This window comes from Pundamilia nyererei, unplaced genomic scaffold (genome assembly GCF_000239375.1).
Source record: "Pundamilia nyererei isolate P.nyererei 1_Seehausen unplaced genomic scaffold, PunNye1.0 scaffold00249, whole genome shotgun sequence".
NCBI classification, from domain to species: domain Eukaryota; kingdom Metazoa; phylum Chordata; class Actinopteri; order Cichliformes; family Cichlidae; genus Pundamilia; species Pundamilia nyererei.
In genome coordinates, this window is record NW_005187650.1 from 2,303 (window position 1) to 15,853 (window position 13,551).

At 41.2% G+C, this 13,551-nt stretch overlaps 1 protein-coding gene across 1 annotated transcript; it reads right to left on the bottom strand.

Moving 5' to 3' along the window:
- Nucleotides 1–6,074: 6,074 nt before the first annotated feature.
- Nucleotides 6,075–13,472, bottom strand: pho (phoenix). The gene is made up of 6 exons (XM_005749575.2): nucleotides 12,750–13,472; nucleotides 11,043–11,328; nucleotides 10,829–10,956; nucleotides 9,652–9,694; nucleotides 7,433–9,576; nucleotides 6,075–6,108 (listed from the first exon to the last, which is right to left on the bottom strand). The coding sequence occupies exons 1-6, from the start codon at nucleotides 12,956–12,958 to the stop codon at nucleotides 6,075–6,077; spliced, it is 2,844 nt and encodes a 947-aa protein (XP_005749632.2). The 5' UTR covers nucleotides 12,959–13,472.
- Nucleotides 13,473–13,551: the final 79 nt, after the last annotated feature.

Consider the following 13,551-nt stretch of genomic DNA (forward strand, 5'->3'; position numbering starts at 1 on the left):
AAATAAAAGCTCTGGCGGACGAAATAAATATCGTCAAATAATCGTGATCTCAATTTCAGTGAAAATAATCGTGATTATCATTTTTGCCATAATCGAGCAGCCCTAGGGGGAATGTTCTCGTTTTTTGGTATCGGTAGCCCTAGGGTAGCTGGCTTGTATGCTATTGACCGGTTTTCTTTTTTAAAAATATGTTTGAATGTCTACATTAGATATTTTTGTGTTCACGGCTAACCCGTCGCTTGCCCAGCTCGATGCCTGTAGGAAAAACGATTTGCATGAGGTGGCATCATTTTACGGGATTGGGGTCTCCACAGTTCTGCATAAAGCTGAGCTAAAAGCTGCTCTGGTGTCTGGCTTGGTGGATAAGGGGATATTGGCCTTGCAAATGTCTCCCAGTCCACCTGAGTTGGCTGAGCATGGTGTAGCATCTTAGCATGTTCCCCTGTTGCCAGATCAAAATATAGCACAGTCTGTGTGTACGCCTGTTGCTCAGGGACTGCCTGAGGAGACTGCCAACGACACTGCCTCATTTTGAGCCACTCTCGATAGAGTCCTTATTAGGTTCAAAGCAGGATGCTAGGCTACAAGTTCATCTGGCTTATCTCCAGCTGGAGAGAGAGAAATGCGAAAGGGAGTTTCATCTGAAGGAGCTGGAACTTATGGGCGGAGCTGGCCAGAGCCAGGGAGATTGAGCTGAAAAATGTGAAAGCAGAGACAACTGTCAAGTTGTGACATTTAGAACTCCAACAAGTTTCCCTTCTTACGACTGCCTGCATTCCACAGCCAGGGGCAGGGTTTGATGTAGGAAAAAGGTTGGCTAGTTGAAAAAAGTTGGTTGATGTGACACATTGACTTCTGAAGAATTTTTAGATTGCACTCATCATCAGAAAAGTTGCCAACTCCTGCTATAGTGTAATTTGACTGTATGAGATTAATATTCAGTTTCTATGTTGTCAGCTTTAATGGCTGGACAGCCTTTAAGAATCAAATCAGCTTCTAAATAATTTGCTGGTTTTCCCTCTTCTTGCTTTTTACTTTGAGGCTCTGGTGACTCTGGAGACTCTTGAGTCTAGAAAAGGAGCTGTTGGACAGAAAGAGGTCAACTGAGTGGTAAGTATTTTGCTTTTCCAATATATTGTTAATCTTCAGTGTGGGGAAACAAGATATTTAGTAAGGAAGTAAAATTTATTAATAACTTAATTTATAACTTAATATTTTGTTGCACAACCTTTTGAGGCAATCACTGCAATCAAACTATTCCTGTAACTGTCAATGAGACTTCTGCAAAACTCAGCAGGTATTTTGGTCCACTCATGAGCAAACTGCTCCAGTATTTTCCGGTTTGAAGGGCGCCTTTTCTAGACAGCATGTTTCTTCCAAAGATGCCCAATAGGATTGAGGTCAGGGCTCCAAGAAGGAGACTTTATAATAGTCCAATTTTATCCTCTTAGACATTCTTGGGTGTTTTTAGCTGTATGTTTTGAGTCATTGTCCTGTTGCAAAGACCATGACCTCCGTCTGAGACCAACCTTTCTGACGCTGGCCAACACATTTCTCTCTAGAATCCCTTGATGGTCTTGAAATTTCATTGTACCCTGCACAGATTCAAGACACCCTGTGCCAGATGCAGCAAAACAGCCCTAGAACATAACAGATCCCTCTCCATGTTTCACAGTAGGGACAGTGTTCTTTTCTTGATATGCTTCATTTTTCCTTCTGTGAACATGGAGCTGATGTGCCTTTTTGTGATTTGTTGGTGGTGTCCTCCTTGGTCATCTCCTATGTAGTCCACTTTGGCTCAAACAACAACAGATGGTCCGATCTGACAGTGATTTGCTTTGAGCATGAAGTTCACCTTGGATCTCTTTAGAAGTCTTTCTGGGCTCTTTTGTTACTATTCAGATTATCTGTCTCTTTGATTGGTCATCAATTTTTCTCCTGCGGCCACGTCCAGGGAGGTTGATTACAATCCCATGGATCTTAAATTTCTGAATAATATGTGCACTGTAGTCACAGGAACATCCAGCTGCTTGGAGATTGTCTTATAGCCTTTGCCTTTAACATGCTTGTCTATGATTATCTATCTTATCTCCTGAGACATCTTTCCTTTCACTTCCTCTGGTCCATGTTGATACACGCTCGAACGATAGACGTTCGTTGGTTAACATTCATAGAACTTTTATTATTACTTTAGTCAGATTAGTTAGTTCTGTGACTATTGTGACTTTTTCTTTCATTGACCGAAGGGTACCAGCAGGTTTTGTCTATGTCCCACTGGGAGGAGTTCCCCTGGATAAGCTGGAGGTGGTGGCTGGGCAGAGGGAGTTCTGGGGTGCTCTGCTTAGGATCCTGCCTCTGGGACCCAACTGCAGATAAATGGAAGAAAATGGATGGATGTTTTGTAACAGTGCAATGATTCAGCTCGATTGTCTATCTTGAGGTCTGTTCTGTAGCAAATGCAGGAAAAAAAATGTTTTAAGAAGAGCAAATGTAATGTGGCATTCTAAAGAATATGATTGTTTCCTTATAGGATACCAGGAGAGACGAGCCCTCCGTCACAGATGGTGTTCAGTGAAGAAAGTCACCTGCAGATTCAAGACCATTGCATCTCCATCCCACATTCACTGTCACTGTACATAAGGGAAGTTGAACTTGCTGCGATCACTGCATTTTCATTACCTTAATCCATGACAGTCTTTCAGGCTCTAATGCCTGGACTGAGCAGAACTGCTTAAACTTGGGTTCAATCTGAGACTTTGGTTTTGGTTTTTTGTAAGGTTATTAAAGTTTTAAATTGTTTAACACAAATGAAAATTTAATTTGATAAGGATCCCTCCTGGGTGAGGTGTTCCGGGCATGTCCCAGGACACGCTGAAGAGATTAGATCTCTCGGCTGGCCTGGGAACGCCTTGGTGTTCCCCCGGATAAGCTGGAGAAGGTGGCTGGGGAGAGGGAGGTCTGGGCTTCTCTGCTTAGGCTGCTGCCCCTGCTACCCGGCCCCGGATAAAGCGGATGAAGATGGATGGATAGATGGAATTTGATAATATTTGAAGTATAATTAAATAACACAAGCTACAATAGTGGGAATATACTTGTTTGTCATTAATGTGTCCAGTATGTTGACTAATAAATATTTTTTGCATTTGAAAATAAAAGTTGGTCTGATTTCAACTGCATTACAAAATGTCTTTAATTTCGAGGATAATAAAACATAATGTGATCTAGTTGCATTCGATTTCTATGTGGATAGGTTTAATTCAGAAAAATCAAATTATTCTAAGTACTGGGTACTCCATGAATAAATTGTCCTAGCTTGGTTATCAAGTTTTACTTGTGGGTTTTTGTTTGGTTTTTTTGTTTTGAGGCAATGAGTTTGCATAATTTAAGTTCTAGGAACTAATTTGGTTGTACAGTATGTTAACATTGTTCTCACCAATGGATGACACCAATACTAGTGTTAGCATGAAGGAGAAATTGTAATTCAACCACATTGGAGGATGATGAGAAATTGTGAGGAACATACAAAGTGACAATACAAATGGCAAATTGTATATGTAGGAATAAATAAGCTAATCTTTCAACTCATTGTCGGGTGTCTTTCTCTGTGCTTATGTTTATTAAAATTATTAACATAGGTCAGACTTGCCAGGGGGAGCTGGGGGGTCAATTTTGGTGGCGACCCTGTCATCAAGATATTTTCTGGCAAAATTGAGATGAGACTTTGTTCCTTTTGCCTTAGCGATGGTTTTCATCTTGGAACACTGCTATGCGGGCCATTTTTGCCAACAGTCTCTTTCTTATATTGGAGTCATGAACACTTAAGGGGTCCAAAGCTTCTTTTTTTGCTTTTATAAAAGGCTTTATAACCTTTTCCGGACTGATAATCTCAGTTAATTTGTTTCTCATTTGTTCCTGAATTACCTTGGATCACGACATGATGTCTGGCTTTTGAGGATCTTTTGGTCTACTCCACTTTGTCAGGCAGGTCATATTAAAATGATTTGGCAACCACAATGATGTAGAAATGGCAAACCACAGCCCTCACTGGTTTGCTGTGCTGCATGTGGATACTCAAATTGTTTCTTGGCCCAAACAAATCTCTGCTTGCTTTTCCTTAGTAGCTATTTGACCATAAAGGCCTGATTTGCGCAGTCTTCTCTGAACATTTGGTGTAGAGATGTGTCTGGTACTCAAACTCTGTGTGGCATTTATCTGGGCTCTGGGGTGCTGTTAATTTGCAATTTCTGAGGCTAGCCTACTGGTGGTGGTCAGAGGGCCCAGTGGCGCCTTTGTCCGGCAGCCTCGCCTCTGTCAGTGCGCCCCAGGGCAGCTGTGGCTACAATGTAGCTTGCTATCGCCAGTGTGTGAATGTGTGTGTGAATGGGTGGATGACTGAATGTAGTGTGAAGCGCTTTGGGGTCCTATGGACTAGAAAAGCGCTATACAAATGCAGGCCATTTACCATTTAGTGACTCGGATGAATTTATCCTCAGCCCCAGAGCTGACTCTTGGTCTTCCTTTTCTGGAGTGGTCCTCATTTGAGCCAGTTTCATCAGTGCTTGATGGTATTTGCAGCTACACAAAGACGCATTCAAAGTTTTAGCAATTTTTCAGACTGACTGATCTTTAGTTCTTAAAATAATGATGGACTATCGTTTCTCTGGACTTTGCTGATTGGTTCTTGCCATAATATGAATTCTAAAAGTTGGTTGGTACATAACTGACAGTCCTGACTTCTGCACAACTGATGGTCCCAACCCCATTAAGAAGGCAAGAAATTACACAAATGAACCTTAACAAGACACACCTGTGAAGTGAAAACCATTTCAGGTTACTACACCATGAAGCTTATTGAGAGAAGGCAAAGTTTGCAGCGCTGTCAACAAAGCAAAGGGTGCCTACCCTTATAATTTACAATATAAAACATATCTATGTATACATGTATATGTGGGCAAAAGAATTAAAACAGTTGCTAAGCTTCACTTCAGTCAGTGTTTCCGTAGTTTTCTTTTCCCAAAGAAATATTTTTGCTAAACTGTCAATACTGTACCAATGAATCACAATGACTGAAGTTAACATGCTACCATTAAGTAAAATATTTTTGTTACAGTGTCATACTTAATTGTATTTGAACCTCAATTTCTTCAATTCGAGGTTTCGTTTGATATTTTTTCGGGTTTTATTTTATTTTTGTCACTTTTTTTTCGTTCTCTTATATACTTACTTTGTAATGGTCTCTCTCTCCTCACTGGAGAGGAGAGAGAGACTGACACAGTTACTTGGCTCTGCTCCACAGTCAGTCTTCCTCAGGACAAGTTACAGTGGAACTATTAACATTTCTTTTTGCATCTTGTGCCTTCCTGCATTGGATGTTTTTTGCAAAAATGTTTTTCCAGGTATTCTGGGGCACATGTTCAAACAACAAAGGTATATTTCTTAAAATCATTTAGTAATCAAAAGACACAAAATCATCTTTTTCACCCCCAAAAATATATGTTCAAAGCACCACAACGGCCCAATATCACACAGAACAGTCACGTGATATTAAAGAGAAGCTATCAATTTAACCCTATCGAGTGGGCAATCATAGTGAAGCAGTTCATATCAAGTTGTAGATTCAAGCTGCTCAACATATTTTTGGACACCAGATGTCACCAAAGAGGACTTGGTTGGAAAGCTTTGAGTAATGAATGAATGGGTCACAGAACAAAACAAGCACACTCATTCAATAATTGTTTAAGTACTTATTCTATAATAAGTACTTCAACAAGAGAGAGGAACATAGGGTGATGCATGGAGGGAATTGAAGGAAGTGCACACCGGTGGACTACATCTTATATAGAACACCCAAAAGAGGATCCTGTTCATCTAGACGCAGCGTTTTCAGTGGGAGAAACGTATCCAGGTCACTTCTTTAGACTCAGCTGACCGCACGTTTCCCCAATCTTATAAACAGTACTTTTGCATAATAACTGAAACTAGCACCACTGAAGGAACAATGGGCTGGGAGGTCAGTTCCTTGATCATTAACATGCAAATACTCATGACCAATGGCCATGAGTACCATTCAAGTATCAAGAAGAAGTGATGACGGCAGCAGCATCCTTGCTGGAGACGCAAGAATGAGATGGTTTGGACATGTGCAGCAGATAGTGGATATACTGGACAATGGATGTTGACTATGGAGCTGGAGAAGCTTAAATTACTTAAGCATAAAAACACAGATCAATACTGTAAACTACACAGACTGCCATAGAGTAAAGTTAAAAACCCAGTCATGGAAAAGCTAAATAATTTATCATTTCATCAGGTTAGATCAGTGGTCCCCAACATTTTTTGCGCCACGGACCGGTTTATGCCCGACAATATTTTCACGGACCAGCCTTTAAGCTTTAAATACAACAAAATAAAACTAGTACCAGTACCGAAAAAAAGATTTATTCATAACACACGTGAAAAGACCCAGGAAAACAGAGTTTACGATAAAAACGATAACAAAATAACGCTGAAAACCGATAAAAACCCTGAAAACCATACATTTCACACCTGAGTCTCAACTCTCGCGGCCCGGTACCAAACGACTCACGGACCGATACTGGTCCGAGGCCCGGGGGTTGGGGACCACTGGGTTAGATGGTATTGAGGTCAAATTAAAACTCCAAACAGCAAACTCCCAAGCAGATTGTTGATATATATTCAATGCGGTGTTAACTTGCATAGCTGAAAATACATTTCTTTGAAATAATTACTTATTAAATGAATAGTGACTTTAGTATTCAGAAACTTTTATTGTGAAAAAAAAAAGTATTAAAATCATCCATCATTGTTTGTTTTGATGACATGCTTTTCACCATTAAAAAGCTCACAGAGCCATTATAATAAAATGTTTTGACACAAAATAAAATGGTAAAAAGTCACTCAGCAGTTACACTGTAAAAACACTGATGGGTGTTTGTGTCCCAGTGACTGATGAGAGTTATTTTACTGGTACTGACTGTGTGTAAGAAAGTCCCCACTGGGATTATGAAGGGTGCGCTTGAGCTTTTTTGGCTTGTTTTTCTTGATGCTGTGTGGAGAGGGCAGCGCAGAAGTCTTTGACAACTGCGTGGTGAAACTGCAATCAGCTGTTCGTTTTCGCTCTTTCATGTCAGTTTCACGCCCTTCTTTGGATGTGATTAAACATCCATAAGATTGTTCTTTACTCCATAGTGAAACATTATGAGCAGATTTCCCCTTTGTCTTCTTTTTGCTATCTTTTCTGGGTGTATCTAAAGATGGTGAAGCATGTTCAAACAGACTTTCTGAGTCAGTTTCTTCACTTGCAGCTGCTGGAGTTTCTTGGATATTTTTTTCCCTCTTCTTTTTTAACACCACAGCCTCATCAGAGCATCTTGTATCAGCATTTTCTGATCCTTTCACAGGGGTCGCTGACTTGGTTTCGTTCCTCTTACGTTTCTTTTTCTTCTTCTTCAGCCCTGTGTCAGACAGGGCCTCCTCAAGTTCCTCAAAATCTGGTTCCGGATCTTTTCCCACACTCTCTTGTTCAGTTAACATTTTCCTCTTCTTCTTTTTCCTGACTCTGTCATTAGATTCGTCCAAACTTACAGTGATTTCTGCTGATTCAGCAGGACTGCCGGTGCTGACGCCTGGCTTTTTAGCAGCCACAGATTGCAAAGGACAATGTTTTTCTTCCTCTGAATGAGCAGCTTTTCCCTCGACATCAGCACCGAGGAAGAAAGATTTCCTCTTCTTTTTTTTCCGCTGCACAGACAACAGATCAGAGCTTTGTGCCACAGTGTCATTGGAGCCCTCCATGCTTGACATTTGTTTCATTTTCTTCTTCTTCTTGGTCATCAGTAAACCAGCATCATGGTCTTCAATCTCATCTGTTTTCTGTGGATTTTCTTCATCTTCGGGAGTGTTAGATTCATCTCTTTGAGATGACTTTTTGTGCTTTTTTCTTTTTGCACAACTGGATTCCAAAGTTTTCTCAAGGTTTTCCTGAAAAGCTTCAGTATTTCTGAAACCTTCACCTTCATCTTTAAACTCTTTCTTTTTCTCTGTTCCTTTTTTCTTCTTCTTTGTTGGTATCTCCACATCATCGTGAAGAGATTCAGGAGCGGTGTTGCACTTTAACCGCTCGACATCTTCCTCCTCACCATCGTTGCTTTCTGACATTTTCTTTTTCATCTTCTCCTTTTCGTGTTCTTCACGTGACTTCTTTCTTTTCTTCTTTTTCTTCTTCCGTTGTGAATGAGGAATGTCACTCTCCTCCTCCTCAATGATTTCCTCATTCGCAGATGCTGCAGCACCCTGAACCTCCAGCTCATCCTGACTCAGGCTCTGTTCTTCTTCTGCATTTTTGTTTTCGTTGTTGTCCTCTTTCACCTTCTTCTTTTTCTTCTTCTTCTTCTTTTTCTGTTGTGTATCAGTCACGTCACTGTCCTCCATCACAGTTTTTCCGGTAACATCAAGCACGCTGGTGACCTGTGACAAACAGGGAGTCTCCTGCTCCACCTCAGTGATTTTGTCATTCACAGATGCGGCATCGTGCTGATCCTCCAGCTCGTCCTGACTCTGGCTCTTTTCCTCTTCTGCATTTTTTATTTCTTTGTCCTCTTTCACCTTCTTCTGTTGTGAATCAGGAACGTCACTGTCCTCCAAACCGATCTTTGCATTAAGATCCAGCTCATTAACAGTCTGTGATAGATGTTGAGTCTCTTCCACTTCAGTGATTTCCTCATTCAAAGATGATGCAGTGTGCTGATCCTCCAGCTCGTCCTGGCTCTTTTCTTCTTCTGTATTTTCGTTTTCTTGGTTGTCCTTTTTCTTCTTCCTCTGTTCTGGATCAGAGATGTCACTCTCCTCCATCCTATTTTTTTCATTAAGCTCCAGTTCGCTGATGGTCTGTGACAGATGAGGACTTTCCTCCACCTCAGTGATTTCCTCATTCACAGTCAGTGCAGCATACTGAACCTCCACCTCCTCCTGACTTTCATTATCAGCTTCTTCTGCACTTTCATTATGTTCTCTGTGATTTTGCTTCTTCTTCACTTTGGTTTCACTGCATGTAGCAACATTATTGGTGTCACTCTGGAAGAAACTTTGGTCTGCAGGCTCACTGTCTCCCCGCCCTTGCTGGGATAGCTCCTCTTTGTTTGAAACTCTGCACTTTTGCATGCATTCCTTTGGACTTTGTGGAGGACTGCTGTCACTCAGCTCATCCTCCATTTCTTTTCCCTCAGAGCTGTCTCTCTTTTTACTGTTTGTCTTTAGAGTTACGGTTTGAGCGCGGACGCTTTGGGGTGTGAGCTGTTTATTACTCGTCCTCTTCTCTCTCAGAATGCTACAAGAAGAATCTTCATCATCAGAGCTCTCCAAATCTGAAGACTGTGCAGCTCTCAATGAGGGTTTCTTAGCTGGTATTTTATGTAACACAACCCCCCATCCTCCTGGTGGCATTTCATCACCAGTAAGTCCTTCCCTCCACTGTTTTCCTTTACTATTTCTCTTCTTCTCGCTATACCAGGACTGTGAGTGTCTCCTTTTTGATGGTATCACAAAATGCTTCTTTGCCTGTCGAATGACACACAACTTTAGGGCCTGTACATGCTCATAAAGTGCTCATTACAGTATCAAGAGCCTGCTTACCACCACTTTCATGTCCTCGTCTCCTACATTTTCTTCTTCTCCCCTGAAATAGAAGAAAGGAAGTTGTTGAATTACCAAACATTTCAGCTGTATTTCTTAATGCCTTTAATATGCTTTAGTGTATTTCAAAGTACTTTACATGCAGCTGATAAACTGGTAAAACGTGTCAGTAATATGTTTGAATACATCTGTTCAATGAAGGTTTCTTTTTGGAAGAAATGCCACTTCAAGGATGTAAACAAAGCAAAATCCGACAGATTCCACATTCAACTTTACACTCTGGTGACAGATTTCACCCTCTCTCAGAGTCCAGTTCCAACTGCTCTAATGTCCACTCCTCGTGTCTTAGTCCACACAGCTCTCTTCTTACTATTGGCTAATTCACACCCACCTCTTTTGCCTCAGTTCTGCATTAGTGCTTTTACAAATCGGCTCACATTTTGACAGATTTGAGACCTGAGCTTTACGTGGCTGTGCCAGCAGATGTTAGGCAAATTTATGTGGGAAGAAAATCATCACTCCTTCAAAAGGGAGATATGTCTGCAGCTCTAATCTGAGGTGATGTTAATAGTTTGTTTCATCAGGCTGGTACCTTCTGCAAACACCCCCTCTGCAGTAAAGGGAACTTTCATTAACACTTTTCTGGAGTAGACCTCATGTCGTCTGACAGTTTCATCGCATGCGATGGGTTTTGAGGACTCAACTTACTTTCAAGTTCTTGACAAAGACAAGCATCAGTCCCTGAAGGCCAAAGAGGATGGAGAATGTCAAGAACTTCACCTTCATGGTCCGATGATTCATTTTTCGATTTTTGTTATGAATGATCCTAGTTGTGTCTCTCATGGTCTAAATACATAAAGGAGGAAAACATCCCACCACTCCTCTTTTGACAAGACTCGGGAGTTGCTTGAACATGTTCCAGAAGAAAAAGTGGCAACTTTGAGGCATCTGAAACACAGCCTGCTTTCTTTGCCATTTTCTTCGCTACATTATTCACCAGTTTCCAATATATATTAGTGTTCTACAATGTAGTGAGAATAGCAAACATGAGACAGAAAAAAATGATTCAAATGCATAAAAGGAAGTGAAATACAGTGTAAAAACATAAAAACAAGCTTTAAAGGCAACTAAGGAAATCGGTAACAAAACAACATTTCAACTAGCATTAAAGACTTACTCTGATATTGGAGATATGCACTCTCCATTCATGTCAATTGCTGGTAAATTTGACTCCAGATCCTCTACGGTTTGATAGCTCTGTTGCAGCTTTCTTATACAATCAAAGAAGGCCCCCACTGAAGAATACTGGAACAAATAAAAGGCTTTAGTTCTAACATTTGCTGGCATTTGCTGTAACAAGCGTGTGCTCTGCTGCTGTTGTTTATGCTTACATGTAGCCTCGTGTTTTGCACTTCACTTAAAAAAATGCCTTTAGCTTTCGGCATCTTGTCTTTGAGGAACGGGAAACTGTACTTTGGCATTCTGAGTTTTGTCTCTTTTTTTTTCCTTTTACTTCTGGTGTCTTGAAGGGAGGCCGAAGGTGAACTGTCATCTTCACTTTCCTCTCGCTCTCTGGGAGACGTGAGACCTGATCGTAGGCCGCGGCGCTTCCGTCTTCCTGACCTCACGGCCTCAGGTACAGGCTTCTGAGTGATGAACAGGCTGTCCGCTGAGTCACTGCGCAGACACAATTATATGGTCAGTGTGTCAAGCTCAAGAGTTTTTGCAGTTTTCAAAACATTTTCATGACCTGGAGGCAACAGACAAACAGACATATTTTAAACACATTCAAGTGCGAATCCATTTTTCTAGAATTTGGTCCTAAGCACATCCTCAGATTTGGGCGTCTAAAATCACCGGCTACTTTGTGAAGTGTACATTGATTTTGAGATCTGCTGGCCACAGAGGCAATTTGAGCGCAAAGAACTCATTGTCGTGCTCAAGAAACCAGTTTGAAATGATACGACCATGCCAGACATCAGAAGATGGTTTGACTTTGGCGATAGAGACATAGTCAGCAACGATCCTCAGACACGCTCTGGCGTCAAATTTAGGGTTGGTTGGCATCAAGAGGATTAAAGTGTGCCAAGAAAATATCCCCCACACCATTACATCACTTCAGTCGTCTTCGATGCTGATATAAAGCAGGATGGAATAATGCAGACAGATACTCTTCTGCATATCTTGGATGTAAAATGTAATTGAGTAACTGTTGGCTTCAATAATGTTCACAGCATATTTTCTCTTTTTTGGATCATTCTCTGTAAACCAGAGCAATGGCTCTGGGGGGAAATCCTAATAGATCAGCAGTTTGTGAAATACTTGGACTTCAGCACCAACAACTATGCCACTTTCAAAGTCACTTAAATCACATTTACTCCACATTCTGATGTTCGCACAGGAAAGTGACTGTATTTAACTTTTAAAAAGGTATTGTTGAGGTTTTTCTCAATCACCAACATCTGTTTCAGCCCCTCCACCTGTAGGCCTTTGGGGCAAGGGCTTACTTATTTTTATACTCAATTTAATATGTGATATATTAGTTTGGAGAAATGAGCTCAGACCCTAGCGATCAAACGTTATTTTTATTCTGCAAAACTGGAGGTTTCCCACTGAAAAGTAGGCACTGGAAAAATATGTTTACTGAACTTGAGTGCAGTATCGTGTACAGGATAATGAGTGGTGTACAAAAGCAGTAACACCCTGACCATGAGGAGGAAGGATGTGTGGTGTTGTGGCAAGGAGAAAGGTGCAGAAGAGTACAGAGGATGGATGGAGGATACCTGACCGTTCTTCCTTTATTACATTACAATATAGAGCATTTATGTAGCAGACTGATGTCAATCTTCTGACACAGTACACTGTTTACCTTGTTGTACCGTGTTATGGGATCATTGCAAGGAAGACTATCAGTTTTTCTTTGCATTACCTACAAATCCAAGTGCTCTTTTATGAAATACAATGTTAATATTGCGTTCACGAAATTTGGGGTTATCTTTAGTGTGTGTGTGTCTGCATGTGTGTGCTGTTTGTGAAAAATACAGACATGTAGATACATTTGTCAGAGTATCTGAGCGGGAGTGACCTCCACTCCTCACCTGTCTGCTTCAGTGGGCTCTCCTTCGGCTGCACCATCCTCTCTGTTCTGACTCGAACAAAGAACAGAAGAAGACTCTATAAACCTCGAAATTCTGTCCACATATTCAGGAGGGAACGTTTCCAGCACAAAATCCGATGGATCCGCTGCGGCAACTTCAGCAACAGCGTCGGATTCAGTCCACTCATTGGACCGACGCACTTTCGCCATCGTAGGACTCACCGACGGATCCGTGAAAAATCTTAGACATGAAACACGTAAATACAAGAATCTTCACCAAAACACTCCACATGCGATTCGACCTGGAAGTGTTTAGACGTCGCCGAGATGACGATGGTCATCTGACCAATCGCCAAAGAGGAGACAGACGATACTAAAAGAATCAAGAGGTTACAGTGTTTACACTTCCGGTTTTGTCTTCAGCTGAGCTCCTGCATCAACTCGACATAACAATGAGCCTCACGTAGAGATAGAATTAATATTAATATTGCAATTAGCAGTAATAATGGTATTAGTTCCGTTCAGACAGCGAAGCACGAGCAGCTCGTTTTCTGTATGAGACTGTGCACCAAACCGGCTTATACACTACATATATCCACAATCTGTTCAGCAACTTGCGACAAATGTAAAGTGTCTCCTGATGTGTGAATCACATTCATCGTCCTTGTCGTGGTCTGCATTATTTAATGAGCTCTTGTGCAGTTCATAGACTTGGGAGATTTCCCGAGCCCAAAGACCCCACATCTAGAGCCAACCAATAATAATGCTTTCCTTTTTATCTAGAGGGAATTATTAATTATTAC